General features: G+C 39.6%; 2 protein-coding genes and 1 long non-coding RNA gene across 4 annotated transcripts in view; 2 read left to right on the top strand and 1 right to left on the bottom strand.

Moving 5' to 3' along the window:
• LOC135545642 (long-chain-fatty-acid--CoA ligase 1-like) overlaps positions 1-7,103 on the top strand; it is a 28,715-nt gene extending 21,612 nt beyond the window's left edge. The window contains exons 18-21 of the mRNA XM_064973402.1: positions 312-455; positions 3,406-3,507; positions 3,859-3,930; positions 4,050-7,103. Coding sequence (XP_064829474.1) covers positions 312-455; positions 3,406-3,507; positions 3,859-3,930; positions 4,050-4,190 — 459 coding nt within the window. The 3' untranslated portion in view covers positions 4,191-7,103. The remainder of the gene's footprint in view (positions 1-311; positions 456-3,405; positions 3,508-3,858; positions 3,931-4,049) is intronic.
• Positions 1-15,936, bottom strand: part of LOC135545643 (uncharacterized) — a 33,917-nt gene that overhangs the window by 17,398 nt on the left and 583 nt on the right. The window contains exon 2 of the long non-coding RNA XR_010456484.1: positions 1,333-1,424. This is a non-coding gene — a long non-coding RNA (uncharacterized LOC135545643). The remainder of the gene's footprint in view (positions 1-1,332; positions 1,425-15,936) is intronic.
• On the top strand, positions 7,285-14,370 carry cenpu (centromere protein U). Of its 2 annotated transcripts, none has more exons than XM_064973401.1 (13): positions 7,285-7,395; positions 7,527-7,601; positions 7,759-7,867; positions 7,963-8,197; positions 8,362-8,482; positions 8,593-8,718; positions 8,934-9,051; positions 9,199-9,307; positions 9,397-9,475; positions 13,008-13,055; positions 13,240-13,301; positions 13,467-13,623; positions 14,022-14,370. In XM_064973401.1, the coding sequence occupies exons 2-13, from the start codon at positions 7,560-7,562 to the stop codon at positions 14,145-14,147; spliced, it is 1,332 nt and encodes a 443-aa protein (XP_064829473.1). In that variant the 5' UTR covers positions 7,285-7,395; positions 7,527-7,559; the 3' UTR covers positions 14,148-14,370. The 2 variants fall into 2 exon arrangements, with proteins under 2 accessions (XP_064829473.1, XP_064829472.1); XM_064973400.1 differs by having other exon boundaries at positions 7,285-7,456; positions 7,547-7,601.

Raw genomic sequence — 15,936 nt, 5'->3', positions numbered from 1 at the left:
ACCCTAGACACTGTCCTGGGTGAACAGCCCATGAAGGTGGCCGTTTCTGAGATACTGGATCCGGCACGCCTGGCACCGACTATCATACCACATTCAAAGCCGCTTGGGTTTCTGTTTTGCCCATGCTAACATTCAGTCAAACAGTAATTGGATGCCGGTATGCCTGCTTTTAAATATACCAAGCCACGACAACATGACTCACAGTAGGAGCGATCCATTTTTGTGTACCAAATAAACTGTGTGTATACAGCCTCTATATCCGCCAAGTGTTTCATAACACTCTTATTACGATCTCTCATCTTTGTGTACAGAATGGCACTTTGAGAATTGTGGACAGGAAGAAGCACATCTTCAAGCTGGCCCAGGGAGAGTACATTGCACCAGAGAAGATAGAGAATATCTACACCAGGAGTGATGCAGTGGCCCAGGTCTTTGTGCATGGGGACAGCCTACAGGTAAGGAGGGATTGATACTGTGTCCATAAGGAAAATGGATATACTACTTGGTCATATTCATTAGAAAGTTAATAGAAAGTTAATGGACTGAAACTGGGAGGTACTACCTGCACTGTCCAATAAGAAACACCCTTTTTTTTAAACCTTTTTTTATTTTTAGATGCTAAACGTTTTGCTACGTTTAGTCCTAATGAATACGACCCTGGTATCCACCTCATTTTTTAACGCTTTTAAAACACTGAAGCCAAACGCAGAACCTATGGATACAACTTTCTCCGCGCTTGAGCATTATCATAATTAGTATGCACCCCGCTAGAAAAATACGCCATATTACTGTCCTGCTAATGTGCCTGGACCTTGTAGGCTAAATGATGAGAAAAAAATACTTGCCCAATCAGGCAGGCTAGATGCAGTTATTTCTAAATGAATATGCATTTAAAACGCCAGGCTTTTGTAGTGGTTATTCAAATAAGTGGTTATTTTGTAATGGTTATTCACTGCAGTGTACAGCCTAGACTACAGTTTTACACTCACTTGAAAACAATAACGTTCTTCATTACATTGTGTTGTTGTAGTCTAGGTAGGATACATTTCTTGTCCCTAAAAAGCTGAAACAATAAGGTAGCTTTTCAAGCTGATGACCCGGCACGCCACAGCCTCGGCGCCAGACATAGTGTAGGCTACCTAACCTATGATTTCCTTATCCGATAAAGTATTTTTTTTATTTTGCTGTGTAAATCAACTGGCTATTCACTGCAGTATTAAGCTTAACATTGAGCTTATGAATTATGGGCTAATATGCATATGCTTCTAATTTAGGTGAGAGGCTACATCTCTAGCCTGTCTGTCTTCATTGTTCTGTAGCGCAATTACGCACCTGGCTTCTCCGCTGCCACGGCAAATCCTCTTACATCTTGTCCCAGGAAAAGCCACACTACAAAAGCTTGTTGGACACTTATTTTCTTCAGCCTGTTGGAGGAGAGATGCAGGTTATCCTGTAGTAGGCCATATTATCCTATAGTAGGTCTGTCTTAACACTGGGCTGCATACTGACAACACCTTGAGTGTCCTAATGTACCTTTCTGACCTACACTGTCCTGAATAGACCAAAACTGATCCAAATGGTTACATGACCAGGTCTAAGCTGTTTGCCTCTGCTGTTATTTTGACATGAAACAACAGGAGGTGTGAGCGGTTATTCAAGTTAGGCTGTAAACAGCAGTGATGTCAGCTATGGACAATACATAATGACAATGCGAAAACAGGTTTTAGAAATGTTTGCAAATGTATTTAAACCCCTCCCGGAAATATAACATTTTCCTAAGTATTCAGACCATTTACTTAGGTCTTTGTTGAAGCAACTTTGGTCGTGATTACAGCCTCAAGTCTTTTTGGGTATGATGCTCCAAGCTTGGCACACATGTATTTGAGGAGTTTCTCCCATTCTTCTCTGCAGATCCTCTCAAGCTCTGTCAGGTTGGGCAGAGAGCGTCACTGCACAGCTATTTTCATCCCACCTGTATTATGCTGCCACCACCATGCTTCACCGTAGGAATGGTGCCAGGTTTCCTCCAGACATGACACTTGGCATTCAGGCCAAAGAGTTCAATCTTGGTTTCATGAGACCAGAGAATCTTGTTTCTCATGATCTGAGTCCTTTAGGTAACTTTTGGTAGATTCCAAGCGGGCTGTTGTGCCTTTTCCTGAGGAGTCGCTTCCGTCAGGCCGCTCTACCATAAAGGCCTGATTGGTTGAGTTGTGCAGAGACAGTTGTCCTTCTGGAAGGTTCTCCCATCTCCACAGAGGAACTCTGGAGCTCTTTCAGAGTGACCATCGGGTTCTTGGTCACCTGTTTGGCCAGGTGGCCAGCTCTAGGAAGAGTCTTGGTGGTTCCAAAAGTCTTCCATTTAAGAATGAGGGAGGCCACTGTGTTCTTGGGAACCTTCAATGCTGCAGACATTTTTTTGATACCCTTCCCCAGATCTGTGCCTCGACTCAATCCTGTCTCGGAGCTCTGCAGACAATTCCTTCAACCTCATGGCTTGGTTTTTGCTCTGACCTGCACTGTCAACAGTGGGACCTTATATAGACAGGTGTGTGCCTTTCTAAATCATGTCCAATCAATTGAATTTACCACCGGTGGACTCCCAAGTTGTAGAAACATCTCAAGGATGATCAATGGAAACATGATGCACCTGAGCTCAATCTCATAGCAAAGGGTATGAATACTTGTGTAAATTAAAAATGTCTAAACCACGTTTTTGATTTGTCATTACGGGGTATTGTGTGTAGATTGAAGAGGGAAACAATGATTTAATACATTTTAGAATAAGGTTGTAATGTAACAAAATGTGGAAAAGTCCATGTCTGAATTCTTTCCGAATGCCCTGTACATTGAAGTATTATTTGCAGTTGTCACTGACGATGAACACACCATGAAAGCACTGAATGGTCTGAACCAGTATCTGTGTTACCACCTTATTAATAGGAAGTGTGCAGTAGGATGCGTTGATCAGTTGATTGACAGGTGTAGGAATGTAAAAGGATAAACATTCCTCTAGTGCTCACCAATGTTTTATAGTTATGTAGCCTGTAATTTATCGTTAGTTATCGTTATTAGCTTGGTGGATGGCCCGGGCCTTAACTCTGACACAACTTACTTTATCACAACAGACCTAGCCTACTAGTAGGCTAGCTAACGTTAGCGAACTTGAATTTAAAAAATATATTAAATTACACTTATACACTTGTTTACTTTTATACTCTATAAATTGACTCTTTCAAGTAATTTACTCTGACAAGTTTGCCACTGGCACACTGCAGTAGGGAAGTAAAGTGGGAGTCGAATCCTTCACTTCCGTGTTTGGCTGTGCTCATGGTAACATTGGGACATGAGGTGGACAGAGTGAGAATGCACAGCCCTCAGCTATAATGTTGTGTTCTCCTCCAGGCATGCCTAGTAGCCATCATTGTGCCAGATCCTGACTTCCTTCCTGGCTGGGCCAAGAAGAGAGGACTGGAGGGATCCTACGGAGACCTATGCAACAACATGGTAGGACCACTGACCATCTGCACCGATTCACAATTTAGACTTGATATATTTTCAACAGTCTCTTTCCATATAGAAGAGGGATGTCAATGTGGATCCCCTGGTCTGTAGTTGGACCATGATAGCTGGCAGACTAGCTTAACAATCAAAAAATGTTAACTGACATGGGCTAATTGAGTGACTGACATAAGAGAAACTGCAGATTAATTTATTTCTAATTCGGTGGGGGATTGAGCTGCGGACCTACAAAAGGGAGGGTTGCAGGCCGCTAGTTGCCCATCCCTGATATAGAACATTGACTTGAATATGTTGGAGAATTCACACCATTGAAATGAAGTGTTTTTGTCTCTGTAGGATGTAAAGAAGGCCATCTTGGAAGACATCTTGAAACTAGGAAAAGACAGTGGTCTGAAATCTTTTGAGCAGGTAAAGGGTTAATCTTAGACAAAATATTTGAGAGAATATTAACAGTCTGTTTGATTACATATCAGGTCTTAACTAGAGAACATAACTGTTATCTGTTTCATGTCTCTTGTTTTGATCAGGTGAAGGACATCACCCTGTTCACAGAGATGTTCTCTATCCAAAATGGACTTCTCACTCCCACCCTGAAAGCCAAGAGAGCAGAACTCAGGAACTACTTCAGGGAGCAGATCGACAAACTGTACTCCAAGATCAAGATGTGAACAGTGGGAGGACGGAAGGTAGGGTGTAACCAGAGCTGGTAGAAGAGGTCTTCTATGAAACTGATTGAGGACATGTCTGTGAGGCCTGGTCTATGGATACACTTTACCCTGTATGACCAGTAGCTCCCTGTCTGAATAGGAACAAAACACAATAGGATCATTAGGGAAGAATAAACTGTTCTTGATGTCACTCTCAACTGTCAGTAAATGATACCACATAGCATCAGTACTGTAAATAATACCATATACTGGTATATAGCAACTGTCAGTAAATGATACCATACCTCATTAGTCTTTTCGTGTACAGAACAAACGACACACCCGGCTCTCATTTTTCAGGGCTTCCTTTTCCAAAGCTTGTCTATCTATCTTGCGACTAGTTGAGTATTGTGAGCACGTCGGTCATCTTAGTTGTCAATTGGGGATGTTCAATAGGTGAATGAGGTACCAGTAAACCACCACCGTCCAGTGCCATCATGTATATTACTAATCAAACCACGTTTTACATGCGTCAAATACAACAGGTGTAGGTAGATCTTACTGTGAAATGCTTACTTAAGAGCCCTTAACCAATGATGCCAAGTTTTTTTTTTTAAGTATGAAAACTTTGCTAAATAAACTAAAGGAAAAATAGTAACACAATAAAAAGAACAATAACAAGGCTATATACAAGGTCAAGAGTCAATGTGCATGGGTACAGGGTTAGTCGCGGTAATTAAGGTAATAGGTAAGTTTAGGTAGGGGTAAAGTGCCTATGCATAGATAATAAACAGAATAGCAGCAGCGCTTGTGTGCATGTGGCGTCTGTGTGTGTGTGTGTGGTTAGAGTCTAGTGAGTGTACATGGAGCCTGTGCAAGAGAGTCAGTGCAAAAAATAGTAATAAATAAGGGGGTCAATGCATATCGTCCGGGTAGTCATTTGATTGAACTGTTTAGCAGTCTTATGGCTTGGGGGTAGGAGCTGTTAAGGAGTCTTTAGGTCCCAGACTTGGCGCTCCAGTACCGCTTGCCGTGCGGTAGCAGAGATAGGTCTATGACTTGGGTGGCTGGAGTCTTTGGTCATTTTTGGGGTCATATATATATATATATATATATATATATATATTCTGCAAAACATACAATGTATTCCAACGAAGACTTTTGGATGTTATCATAGGCTTTAAGGGATGGTGAAACCGTGTAAAGGGGAAATATATCTTAGGATACATGCCTGTAGAAAATCTACCACTCTAAAGGGCTGGGTAACCCCAATAGGTGTCCCGACAAGTTTTCTGAGCAAACAAATACACATTTCCACAATTTTATTTTTGGGAGTGGGGTGGGGGGCAGAATCATCTCCAAAGTGATTTTAATTTAGAAAAGCTGTTTCAAAGTATTACCATGAATAAATATGTGATCATATTCCAATGTAATCAAGGGTTGAAATTATTGTTTTTGTCTGTTTCGGATTCTTCCAGTCAATTTGCATTTTACAAATTATTTGTAATTATGTTCTGGCACCCCAACCATCCGCTCAAGAAACAAATTGACATGTGGATGAATGTAATTAGAGACCCCTGCTATAGGGTAATGATTTGTATTGCATAATAAATATTTTCAAGAATGTTTTTTTCAGGTTAAGATGTATCAATACATGAATGTGTGTCATCCTAAGGAGTGTTTTTTTTATGGACTCCTGCAACTATTGCAGAATGAAACATCAGCATCAAATGAAGTAGTGGTTTATGCTGAGTTCCTCAGGCATGTCCTCCTTTTGTACTGCAACTCTCAGGGCTACATGTTCTCACTTTCCAGAACACCCTCCAACACAAACACCTAAACACTAAAGCCTCAATGTGATTTTTTTTCTTTCTTATATATATATATATATAGGGGATGTGTTTTTGTTTGCATAGTTCTTCAGTGGTTCAATGACGTGAAAGCTTGAGATCGAGAACCATGATTGTGAAAATGTTCCATGTAATCTTGGGAAGGACTATAGCATCTTATTCATTTCATTCAACACCATTACTTTAGATGCATTTGAATTTAGACTTTCTACAGACAATCTTTGTAAGGTATACAATATGTGTAAATTATTTGTGTGGGGAAAAAGTCATTCAAATTAATTATTTTATTGAATTGTTAGCAGTTTTTATTAGGTTGTGGTGTTATTTGATTCATGTGCACAACTTGTTTCACATGTGTAATCAGATGGTATGTGATTTACAGTTTTCAATCAATTTGGCACATTTCTTAATGTAAGTGGTCTATTTTCAAAACTCAAACTGATAACACTTGTAATGCCCCCTATCTTATGTTTAGAACCTTTGATTTTGCATTCATTGGGGTTTCACATATCTTTCACCACTGACTCATTTATGCTAAATGAAAGTTTTCCATTTAAATAGTATGAGCACATTTAGTTTAGTCCCCAATACATCAGATAATGTTATACTCACAATTTAATCATTTTAACTACCATTTAATCAAATGGCAAAAAATACAAGATACACATTTCTAGTTTTAACCAGTTATCAAACTATATATGTTAACTACACATTTTTGGTTCAGTAGTTTGTGATTGTTTGTTAACGAATGACAAAAAAATAATATCAAAAGTAAAGTGAATATTGCATTTTGAAAGCTGATGGATAGATTGAATATGTATCTGAATTGAGTGATTTGGTGCAGTGAACTTGTGATTTTGGTTATGTTTATTCTAGTCAGTCAGTTGAAAGTGTTCTTAGAGTTTTCAAAATGTACCACATACTTGTGAAAATTGAGTGGTAAAAAAACAGTGTAGCTAATATGAAATATTGCATAGTTTAAACTTGGTGTTGATGTATTATTTCGACTACTATGTTGTCTTGGATTTGTTTGTTTTGTAAAAAATAAATATAGATTTTCAGGGGGAAAACTATTCCCAATTAACAGATTTGTGTATTTATTTAAAATGGCAGAGAGTAGTTCCAGCCATCCGTACATGAGTGTTTTGTCTGATGGATCCAGTCATCCGATCCAGTAGAGGGCACCATCTCGTCAAGGTCATATGAGTGTAATTGTCTGACGAGTCTCGCGAGAATTTTCGAATATTTTTTTTGCGGGAAAGAAATTCAGCTGATCCGCAAAAAAAAAAAAACATCACAAGCAGCTGGCGTACAAACTCGTCGTTTGCTACTTTTGCATAGCCATTTACTATGTTTTGAGTGTTCTTTTGCAAATTGTATGTATACAACTAGCTAAATAGCTTACATTTTCATCTTTGAACGATCAATCATCATGAGGTAACAAATAGTAATCAAGCTACAAGAAAAAGCAATAACGTTAACGATATCAAGTTCACATGTTTCACAGGCCTGCTCTCCTCCACACAGTAAGAAGAGCCAAATGGCGAAGATGCTCAAACTTGTGCAATACGAGCTTGTTGAGGTTTGTTACAGTACCCATTTGCAAATGTCTCACTAATTGTATGTTAAATGTCATAGACATACCTAGGTAACTAACGTTAGCTCGCTACAAGGGATTGAAAAGGGGCAACATTGGGTACTGTAACGTTAGCTAGCTGTCTTCTATGTTTTCACCTCAGAAGGGTCCATCAAAAGATGCACAGAAATCTAAAGCAACGGACAGTCATATTTCCCCAAATGTTTCTACCATTGAGAAAGCCAGTTTCCTTGATGAGTGCGATACTTATGGTGAGTTGAAAACAAACCTAAATAGTTTTTTGGGGGTACGAAAAATCATTAATGCCAAGATGTTCTACAACAAATGACTATATTTGACCACCCAGGTAACCCACTGCACAGCACTGCCCTTGAGGAAGATTTCAGCCCAAACTTGGCGCAAAACAAAGAGGAAGTGGTGAAGGAGGGGGCAGCTAAGAGAAGATGGGGCCCATCCAAAAAGGTTAATAGTGCAACCCCAAAAAGACCCACACTGTCTGGGAGAGGTCAGACCAAACGGAGAGCTAGCAAGGTGGTCCAGCCAAAGGGATCTCAACAGAAAAATGTCAAACCAAAAGCCAGGTAAAACCTGCTTGTCACAATGTGAGAACTTACTTTACTTAACTTTGCTCTCATTTCTTTATGAAGTGATTGAGAGGGGAAATAAGAAAATATCCACTAACGATGGAGCACAAGTTCTAATTGTAAACTTATTCTGTTCCCTTTCCTCCATTTATAATGGCCAGGCCCCAAAAAGAGATTGCAGAAGGGGCAGGTGAAGAGGATTTAACAGAAGCTCAGAGCGGGCCTGCTGCACCACAAAAAAACGCAGTCAGAAAGAAACAGGACACAGAAGTGGATGACTCGGTATGACATTATCCCCTATCGCAGTAACATGAGACACTGTTGCTAAGAGCAGTGTTACATTATGTTGCCTGTGATGAGCTTAATGTCCTCTAATCACTGCTTACTAACAGAGGTCATCGGGCGAGGAGGAGGAGGAAATTGAGGAGTCTGCTCTGGGCTCCAGTCCTCAACCTATTCATAAGAAAAGTAGAACATCCCTGTCTTCAGAGAATCTGACGGATGAGGACATTAGTTGGGTAAGAACAGCTATTGCTTTTCCCAGTGACCCAGTGATTGACTAAATGTGAGATGTTTGTCACCTTTTCCTTTAAAAAACTAACATGTACTCCTTCCTTGTCATCTGTGATACATTTGCAACTATTTGTTTGGATATGTTGCCTTTTTCCTGACCACATCAACCCTTCAGATTACAAAGGAAAAGGGGAAACTCAACCAGTTCTCTCATCCACAGAATCCAATTCAGAATAAGGCCAAACCAGACTATGTGCGAAAGCACAGGGAGTCCTCAGTTGAGAGGGGTTCGCGGGGTCCGAGGGGGAGTTCGCTGGGTACGAGGGGGAAGTCCTCAGGTAACAGCTAGATATCTATTCAGCACCACATCCTCCCAGACAGACACATGAGTCTCTCAAAACCACCTGAGTGAAATGCCACGCTGCATGACTTAATTAATTTGTGTAAAATATACCACAGAAATTAATCCATGTATTTTTTTTCAGGAAGTGCTGGTCCTTCCAAAAGAGACCAGCAGAAACGAAGGAATGTAAAAAATCCCACTGATCTTGATGTGGTGTTGGACTCATTTTTGGAATTTGTGTCAGAGTATATGTGAGTTCCCATCAGTTTAGCATAGATAGACATATCTTTTAAAGTAATCATTATCTCAAGTAAAAAATGTTCTCCCTGTTTTTATTCAGGGATGCAGTGGAATCTAATGCAGTATTGCAGGCTATAGATGCTCTCTCAAGCTCTTTTGAAGATCAACTCACAGAGAAGGTAACTCATTTTGGGTGACCTGTTGTCATATTTTGCAAAACCAAGTGGTGGAAAAAAATTGTATTTATTTAATTATTATAGTGTTGTGCATCTTCAGGATGCCCAGCCCACAACAAAATAAAAAAAGTGTGTATGTATGTATGTGTGTGTGTGTGTGTGTGTGTGTGTATGTGTGTGTGTGTGTGTGTGTGTGTGTGTGTGTGTGTGTGTGTATATATATATATATATGTATATATGTGTGTGTGTGTGTGTGTGTGTATGTGTGTGTGTGTGTATGTATGTGCACATACACACACAGTACCAGTCAAAAGTTTGGACACACCTACTCATTCCAGGGCTTTTCTTTATTTTTTACCATTTTCTACATTGTAGATTAGTAGTGAAGACATCAACACTATGAAATAAAACATGTAATCATGTAATAACCAAAAAAGTGTTAAACAAATCTAAATATATTTTATATTTGAGATTCTTCAAAGTAGCAACCCCTTGCCTTGACAGCTTTGCACACTCTTGGCATTCTCTCAACCAGCTTCATGAAGTAGTCACCTGGAATGAGTTTCAATTAATGTGTGCCTTGTTAAGTTAATTTGTGGAATTTCTTTCCTTCTTAATGCTTTGAGCCAATCAGTTGTGTAGTGACAAGGTAGGGGTGGTATACTGAAGATAGCCCTATTTGCTAAAAGACCAAGTCCATATTATGTCAAGCACAGCTCAAATAAGTAAAGAGAAACGACAGTCCATCATTACTTTGACATGAAAGTCAGTCAATCTGGAAAATTTCAAGAACTTTGTACAGTCACAATAACCATCAAGCTCTATGATGAAACTGGCTCTCATGAGGACTGCCACAGGAATGGAAGACCCAGAGTTATCTCTGCTGCAGAGGACAAGTTCATTAGAGTTACTAGTCTCAGAAATTGCAGCCCAAATAAATGTTCCAGAATTCAAGTAACAGACACATCTCAACATCAACTGTTCAGAGGAGATTGTGTGAATCAGGCCTTTGTGGTTAAATTGCTGGAAAGAAACCACTACTAAAGGACACCAATAAGAAGAGACTTGTTTGGGCCAAGAAACACGAGCAATGGACATTAGGCCAGTGGCAATCTGTCCTTTGGTCTGATGAGTCCAAATTTTAGATTTCTGGTTCCAACCGCCGTGTCTTTGTGAGACGCGGAGTAGGTGAACGGATGATCTCCGCATGTGGTTCCCACCGTGAAGCGTGGGGGTGCTTTGCTGTTGACACCGTGATTTAGGGTAGCCTAGTGGTTAGAGCGTTGGGCTAGTAACCGAAAGGTTGCAAGTTCGAATCCCCGAGCTGACAAGGTACAAATCTGTCATTCTGCCCCTGAACAGGCAGTTAACCCACTGTTCCTAGGCTGTCATTGAAAATAAGAATTTGTTCTTAACTGACTTGCCTAGTAAAATAAAGGTAAAAAAATATATATATATTTTGAATTCAAGGCACACTTAACCAGCATGGCTACCATAGCATTCTGCAGCGATACGCCACCCCATCTGGTTTGCGCTTATTTGTTTTTCAACAGCACAATGACTCAACACACCTCCATGCTGTGTAGGGCTATTTGATCAAGGAGAGTGATGGAGTGCTGCATCAGATGACCTGGCCTCCACAATCACCTGACCTCAACCCAATTGAGATAGTTGGACCACAGAGTCAAGGAAGAGCATGAGTAGAAAAGAATGAGTAGGTGTGTCCAAACTTTTGACTGGTACTAATATATAAAGTTGAACTCAGAAGTTTACATACACTTAGGTTGGAGTCATTAAAACTTGTTTTTCAACCATTCCACACATTTCTTGTTAACTAGAGTTTTGGCAAGTTGGTTAGGACATTGTGCATGACACAAGTAATTTTTCCAACAATTGTTTACGGACAGATTTCACTTATAACTCACTGTATCATAATTCCAGTGGGTCAGAAGTTTACATACACAAGTTGACTTTACCTTTAAACAGCTTGGAAAATTCCAGAAAATGATGGCATGGCTTTAGAAGCTTCTGATTGGCTATTTGACATCATTTGAGTCAATTGGAGGTGTACCTGTGGATGTATTTCAAGGCCTACCTTCAAACTCTGTGCCTCTTTGCTTGACATCATGGGAAAATCAAAAGAAATCAGCCAAGACCTCAAAAAAAATGTGTAGACCTCCACAAGTCTGATTCATCCTTGGGAGCAATTTCCAAATGCATGAAGGTACCATGTTCACCTGTACAAACAGTAGCATGCAAGTATAAACACCATGGGACCATGCATCCGTCATCCCGCTCAGGAAGGAGACGTGTTCTGTCTCTAGAGATGAACGTACTTTGGTGCGAAAAGTGCAAATCAATCCCAGAACAACAGCAAAGGACCTTGTCAAGATGCTGGAGGAAACCGGTACAAAAGTATCTATATCCACAGTAAAACAAGTTCAATATCGACATAACCTGAAAGGACGCTCAGCAAAGAAGAAGCCACTGCTCCAAAACCGCCATAAAAAAAGCCAGACTACGTTTTGCAACTGCACATGGGGACAAAGATTGTACCTTTTGGAGAAGTGTCCTCTGGTCTGATGAAACAAAAATAGAACTGTTAGACTATAGTGACCATCGTTATGTTTGGAGGAAAAAGGGGGAGGCTTGCAAGCCAAAGATCACCATCCCAACCGTGAAGCACGGGGGTGGCAGCATCAAGTTGTGGGGGTGCTTTGCTGCAGGAGGGACTGGTGCACTTCACAAAATAGATGGCATCATGGGTAGGAAAATTATGTGGATATATTGAAGCAACATCTCAAGACATCAGTCAGAAAGTTGAAGCTTGGTCGCAAATGGATCTTCCAAATGGACAATGACCCCAAGCATACTTCCAAAGTTGTGGCAAAATGGCTTAAGGACAACAAAGTTAAGGTATTGGAGTGGCCATCACAAAGCCCTGACCTCAATCCTACAGAAACGTTGTGGTCAGAACTGAAAAAGCATGTGCAAGCAAGGAGGCCTACACACCTGACTCAGTTACACCAGCTCTGTCAGGAGGAATGGGCCAAAATTTACCCAACTGATTGTGGGTCAAACATTTCGGGTAGCTTTCCACAATCTTCCCAAGTTAAACAATTTAAAGGCAATGCTACCAAATACTAATTGAGTGTATGTAAACTTCTGACCCACTGGGAATGTGATGAAAGAAATAAAAGCTGAAATAAATCATTCTCTGCTATTATTCTGACATTTCACATTCTTAAAATATAAAGTGGTGATCCTAACTGACCTAAGACAGGGAATTTGTACTAGGATTAAATGTCGGGAATTGTGAAACTGAGTTTACATTTATTGGGTTAAGGTATATGTAAACTTCCAACTTCAACTGTGTGTTTATATATATATTATTATTTATATGTATTATTACGTTCATATGGCAGTGAAAAACTATAGAGAAAACAACAACCTTTCAAGGATACAACTTATCTTGTGTATGTTGAAAATTTGAACGTTTACATTAACACATTTTCTTAATTTATTATTTCCTTAGATAACTGCTTCAAAGGAGCTAAAATTCCTGAAAAGGGACAACGCAAAGGTAAAGCTTTTATTTAGATATGAACACTTCAAACACTAGATCTCGGGAAGCCTGTGGGCATGAGTGTCTGTGGTTATACTCTTGTCTCATGTTCTCTAGTTATTCTAGGACGACAAGGATATTCACTGTGTCCCATCATATTCATTTAAGGAAGTCAGTCATCAGCCTATTGTTGTTTTCTCAGATGAATGCTGCCATTAACCGTAAGAGAGCCAGGCTGCTCGAGGCCAAAAATGAACTTATAAGGTATGTTTTTTTTTCTTGCAAATCGAGCAAAAGCAAGGTTAACTGCTGAAGTAACGCAACAATTAATGTGATGTGTTTTATTTCTATATTATATAGCATGTAATAATAACCCAACAACACTACATCAAAAAACAGAATGTGAAACATCCCCTTGTTCTCTGCCAGGAGTGAGGCCCAATTGAGGGTCCTGCAGAAGGACCAGTCTCGACTTGAGCAGAGGCTAACAGACATACGGAAGGGAACCACTTTCTTGAAGGATCTGGGTCACCTGCACAAGAGCTACCTGGACCATAGAATAGCCCACCCTAACCAGGCAGAGGAGGTGAGGAGAACATCAACAACAAGCCTTCTGTTCTTGTTCATCTAGTTACAGTTTAGGATTTAACCTAATGCTGACATCCAGTCACATACAACAATGTTTCTTAGTTATGGCCAAAGACTTTTATGGATGGCATAAAAATGGCCTCTTCAGAGGGCATGAATCAAATCAAATGTTATTTGTCACATGCGCCGAATACGACGGGTGTTGTCTTTACCTTGAAATGCTTGCTAACAAGCACTTCCCGACGATGCAGAGTTGTAATTTTTTTTTTTAAGAATGGCAACACTAGAGGAATAAAATACACAGGAATGGAGCTATAAACTTTGAACATAAGAGGCAGTGATAATAACCTATTATAGTAGCTTAAAGTGAGTTAAAGCACTGTTCTAATTCCACAGTATGGCCCCTCCAGTCTACCAGCTCTTCTCCTGGAGGCCCGTGATGTGCTGGGGACTGAAGATCAGCTGAAGACTGTCAACGAGAGGCTACAACAGGCTCTGGACAGAGTGGCTCACAACAAGTGAGCTCCAAGTTGCAAACTAAATGGTGTAAATTAATCATTCTTCAATCTCATTTTCGTGTGGACCTGCTACACAATTTTTTTTTAAATTAATAATCCTGCCAATTAAACTTTGAGAGGGGCAGATGGATGCTCTCATCAAGTACAATAGTTTGAGCCTGTCTTGATGTTCTACAGGTATGTTCATGATATTTGGAGATACTGTATTGGTTGTATCTGACGAATTATGCTACAATTATGCTACACTCTTTTAAAGTGTTGATCAAAGGTCCTTTTGAGATTTGTATATTAAATCTCAAGTAAGGTATGTGTTTTAAAATAAATGTTTCAGTAATGAGTACCTTTTCTGGAAATGATTTGTTGATCAGCACGTTGTTGGAGGGTCATGTTGTCTGGTGGAAAAACTGCCATTTTAACATTAACATACATTAAAGTATATACAGTGAGCTCAAAGTATTGGGGCAGTGACATTTTTGGGGGTGTTTTGTAGTGTTTGAGGATATGTTCATCCATATCAGGTGAACCCTTCAGAAATTATAGCACTTTTTGTACGTAGTCCCACCATTTAAGGGGACCAAAACTGTTGGGATGAATTCACTTGTTTATTAAAGTAGTAAAAAGTTAAGTATTTGGTCCCATATTCTTAGCAGACAATTATTAAATTAAGCTTGTGACTCAAGACATTTGTTGGGAGTGTTTCCTGTTTGTTTATGTTTCATATTATTTTGTGCCCAATAGAAATGAATGGTAAGTAATGTATTGTGTCATTTTGGAGTCACTTTTAATGTAAATCGGAATAGAATGTTTCTTAACATTACAGATAATCCTGAATGAATTGCAAATAATGACTGAGAAAGTAAAACGCACAAACATCATACCATTAAAATAACGGGAGGTTAGCATTTTTGGGGAGGTACGATACTTGTGCGTCTAACTTTCTCCCTCAGATTTGTAGTCACAAGCTTGATGAAGTCATTGCGTGCTATGAATATGGGACCAAATACGTAACTTTTTGCTACTTTAATACACAGGTGAATTTGGGGGGGGGGCACAAAGTGCTGTAATTTCTAAACGGTTCACCCGATATGAATGAAAATACCCTCAAATTGAAGCTCACTGTCTGCACTGTATCATTTGAAGTCCAAAGTGCCGGAGAATAGAGCCAAAATAACAAAACATGTCACTGTCCAAATACTGTTGGAGCTCACTGTACATGTATGTCTGAGAAATCACATAGTGGCCAATCCCTATTTAGGAATTATTGCCTTTCCTACCCACTTCTCAGTATTAGGCATCAACCTTATTTCGTCATGTAATGTGTTCTGCAGGTGTGGCTACCTTGTCAAACCTGCTCACTTGCTGGCCAACAGAGTCTGGTGGAGTTTTCATTCAATGGGGGTTTCAGTACATTTATTTTAAATCATCCCTTTAAATACAGTGCACCTTTTTATTTAGAATTGTGTAGACAGACTCAATAAAATACATCGAGAAGGGGTTCAGAATATAGGGATCAATGAAAGAAAGCTAGGGGGTACAACAAATTACAGATTATACAAATACCTTAAAAGATACACGTATTGATTTAGCTTTCTTTTTGGGAGAATGTAGAATGTTCTTAATGTACTGCTACAATTTCTTACAGAAAACACGGAAGAGTGTTTATTTATTAATGAATTTACATTTATGAATCTGAAATTTTACCATTAGCACAATTCGATTGAGGTAAATTGTTTTCTTTATCCTTATTGCAGTTAAGGAACCGAGCAGCACATTCTCCCATAATAAACAAAAGT

The sequence above is a fragment of the Oncorhynchus masou genome, chromosome 9 (assembly GCF_036934945.1).
Source record: "Oncorhynchus masou masou isolate Uvic2021 chromosome 9, UVic_Omas_1.1, whole genome shotgun sequence".
In the NCBI taxonomy this organism is placed as follows: Eukaryota; Metazoa; Chordata; class Actinopteri; order Salmoniformes; family Salmonidae; genus Oncorhynchus; species Oncorhynchus masou.
The sequence above is the reverse complement of the archived record's forward strand: the minus strand, read 5'-3'. Positions and strand labels throughout refer to the sequence as shown.

Coding starts and splice junctions, on each gene's coding strand:
- cenpu (XM_064973400.1), top strand. Junction 8,483..8,592: donor ACACAGAAGTGGATGACTCG/GTATGACATTAT, acceptor GCTTACTAACAG/AGGTCATCGGGCGAGGAGGA. Junction 13,056..13,239: donor TGAAAAGGGACAACGCAAAG/GTAAAGCTTTTA, acceptor TTGTTTTCTCAG/ATGAATGCTGCCATTAACCG.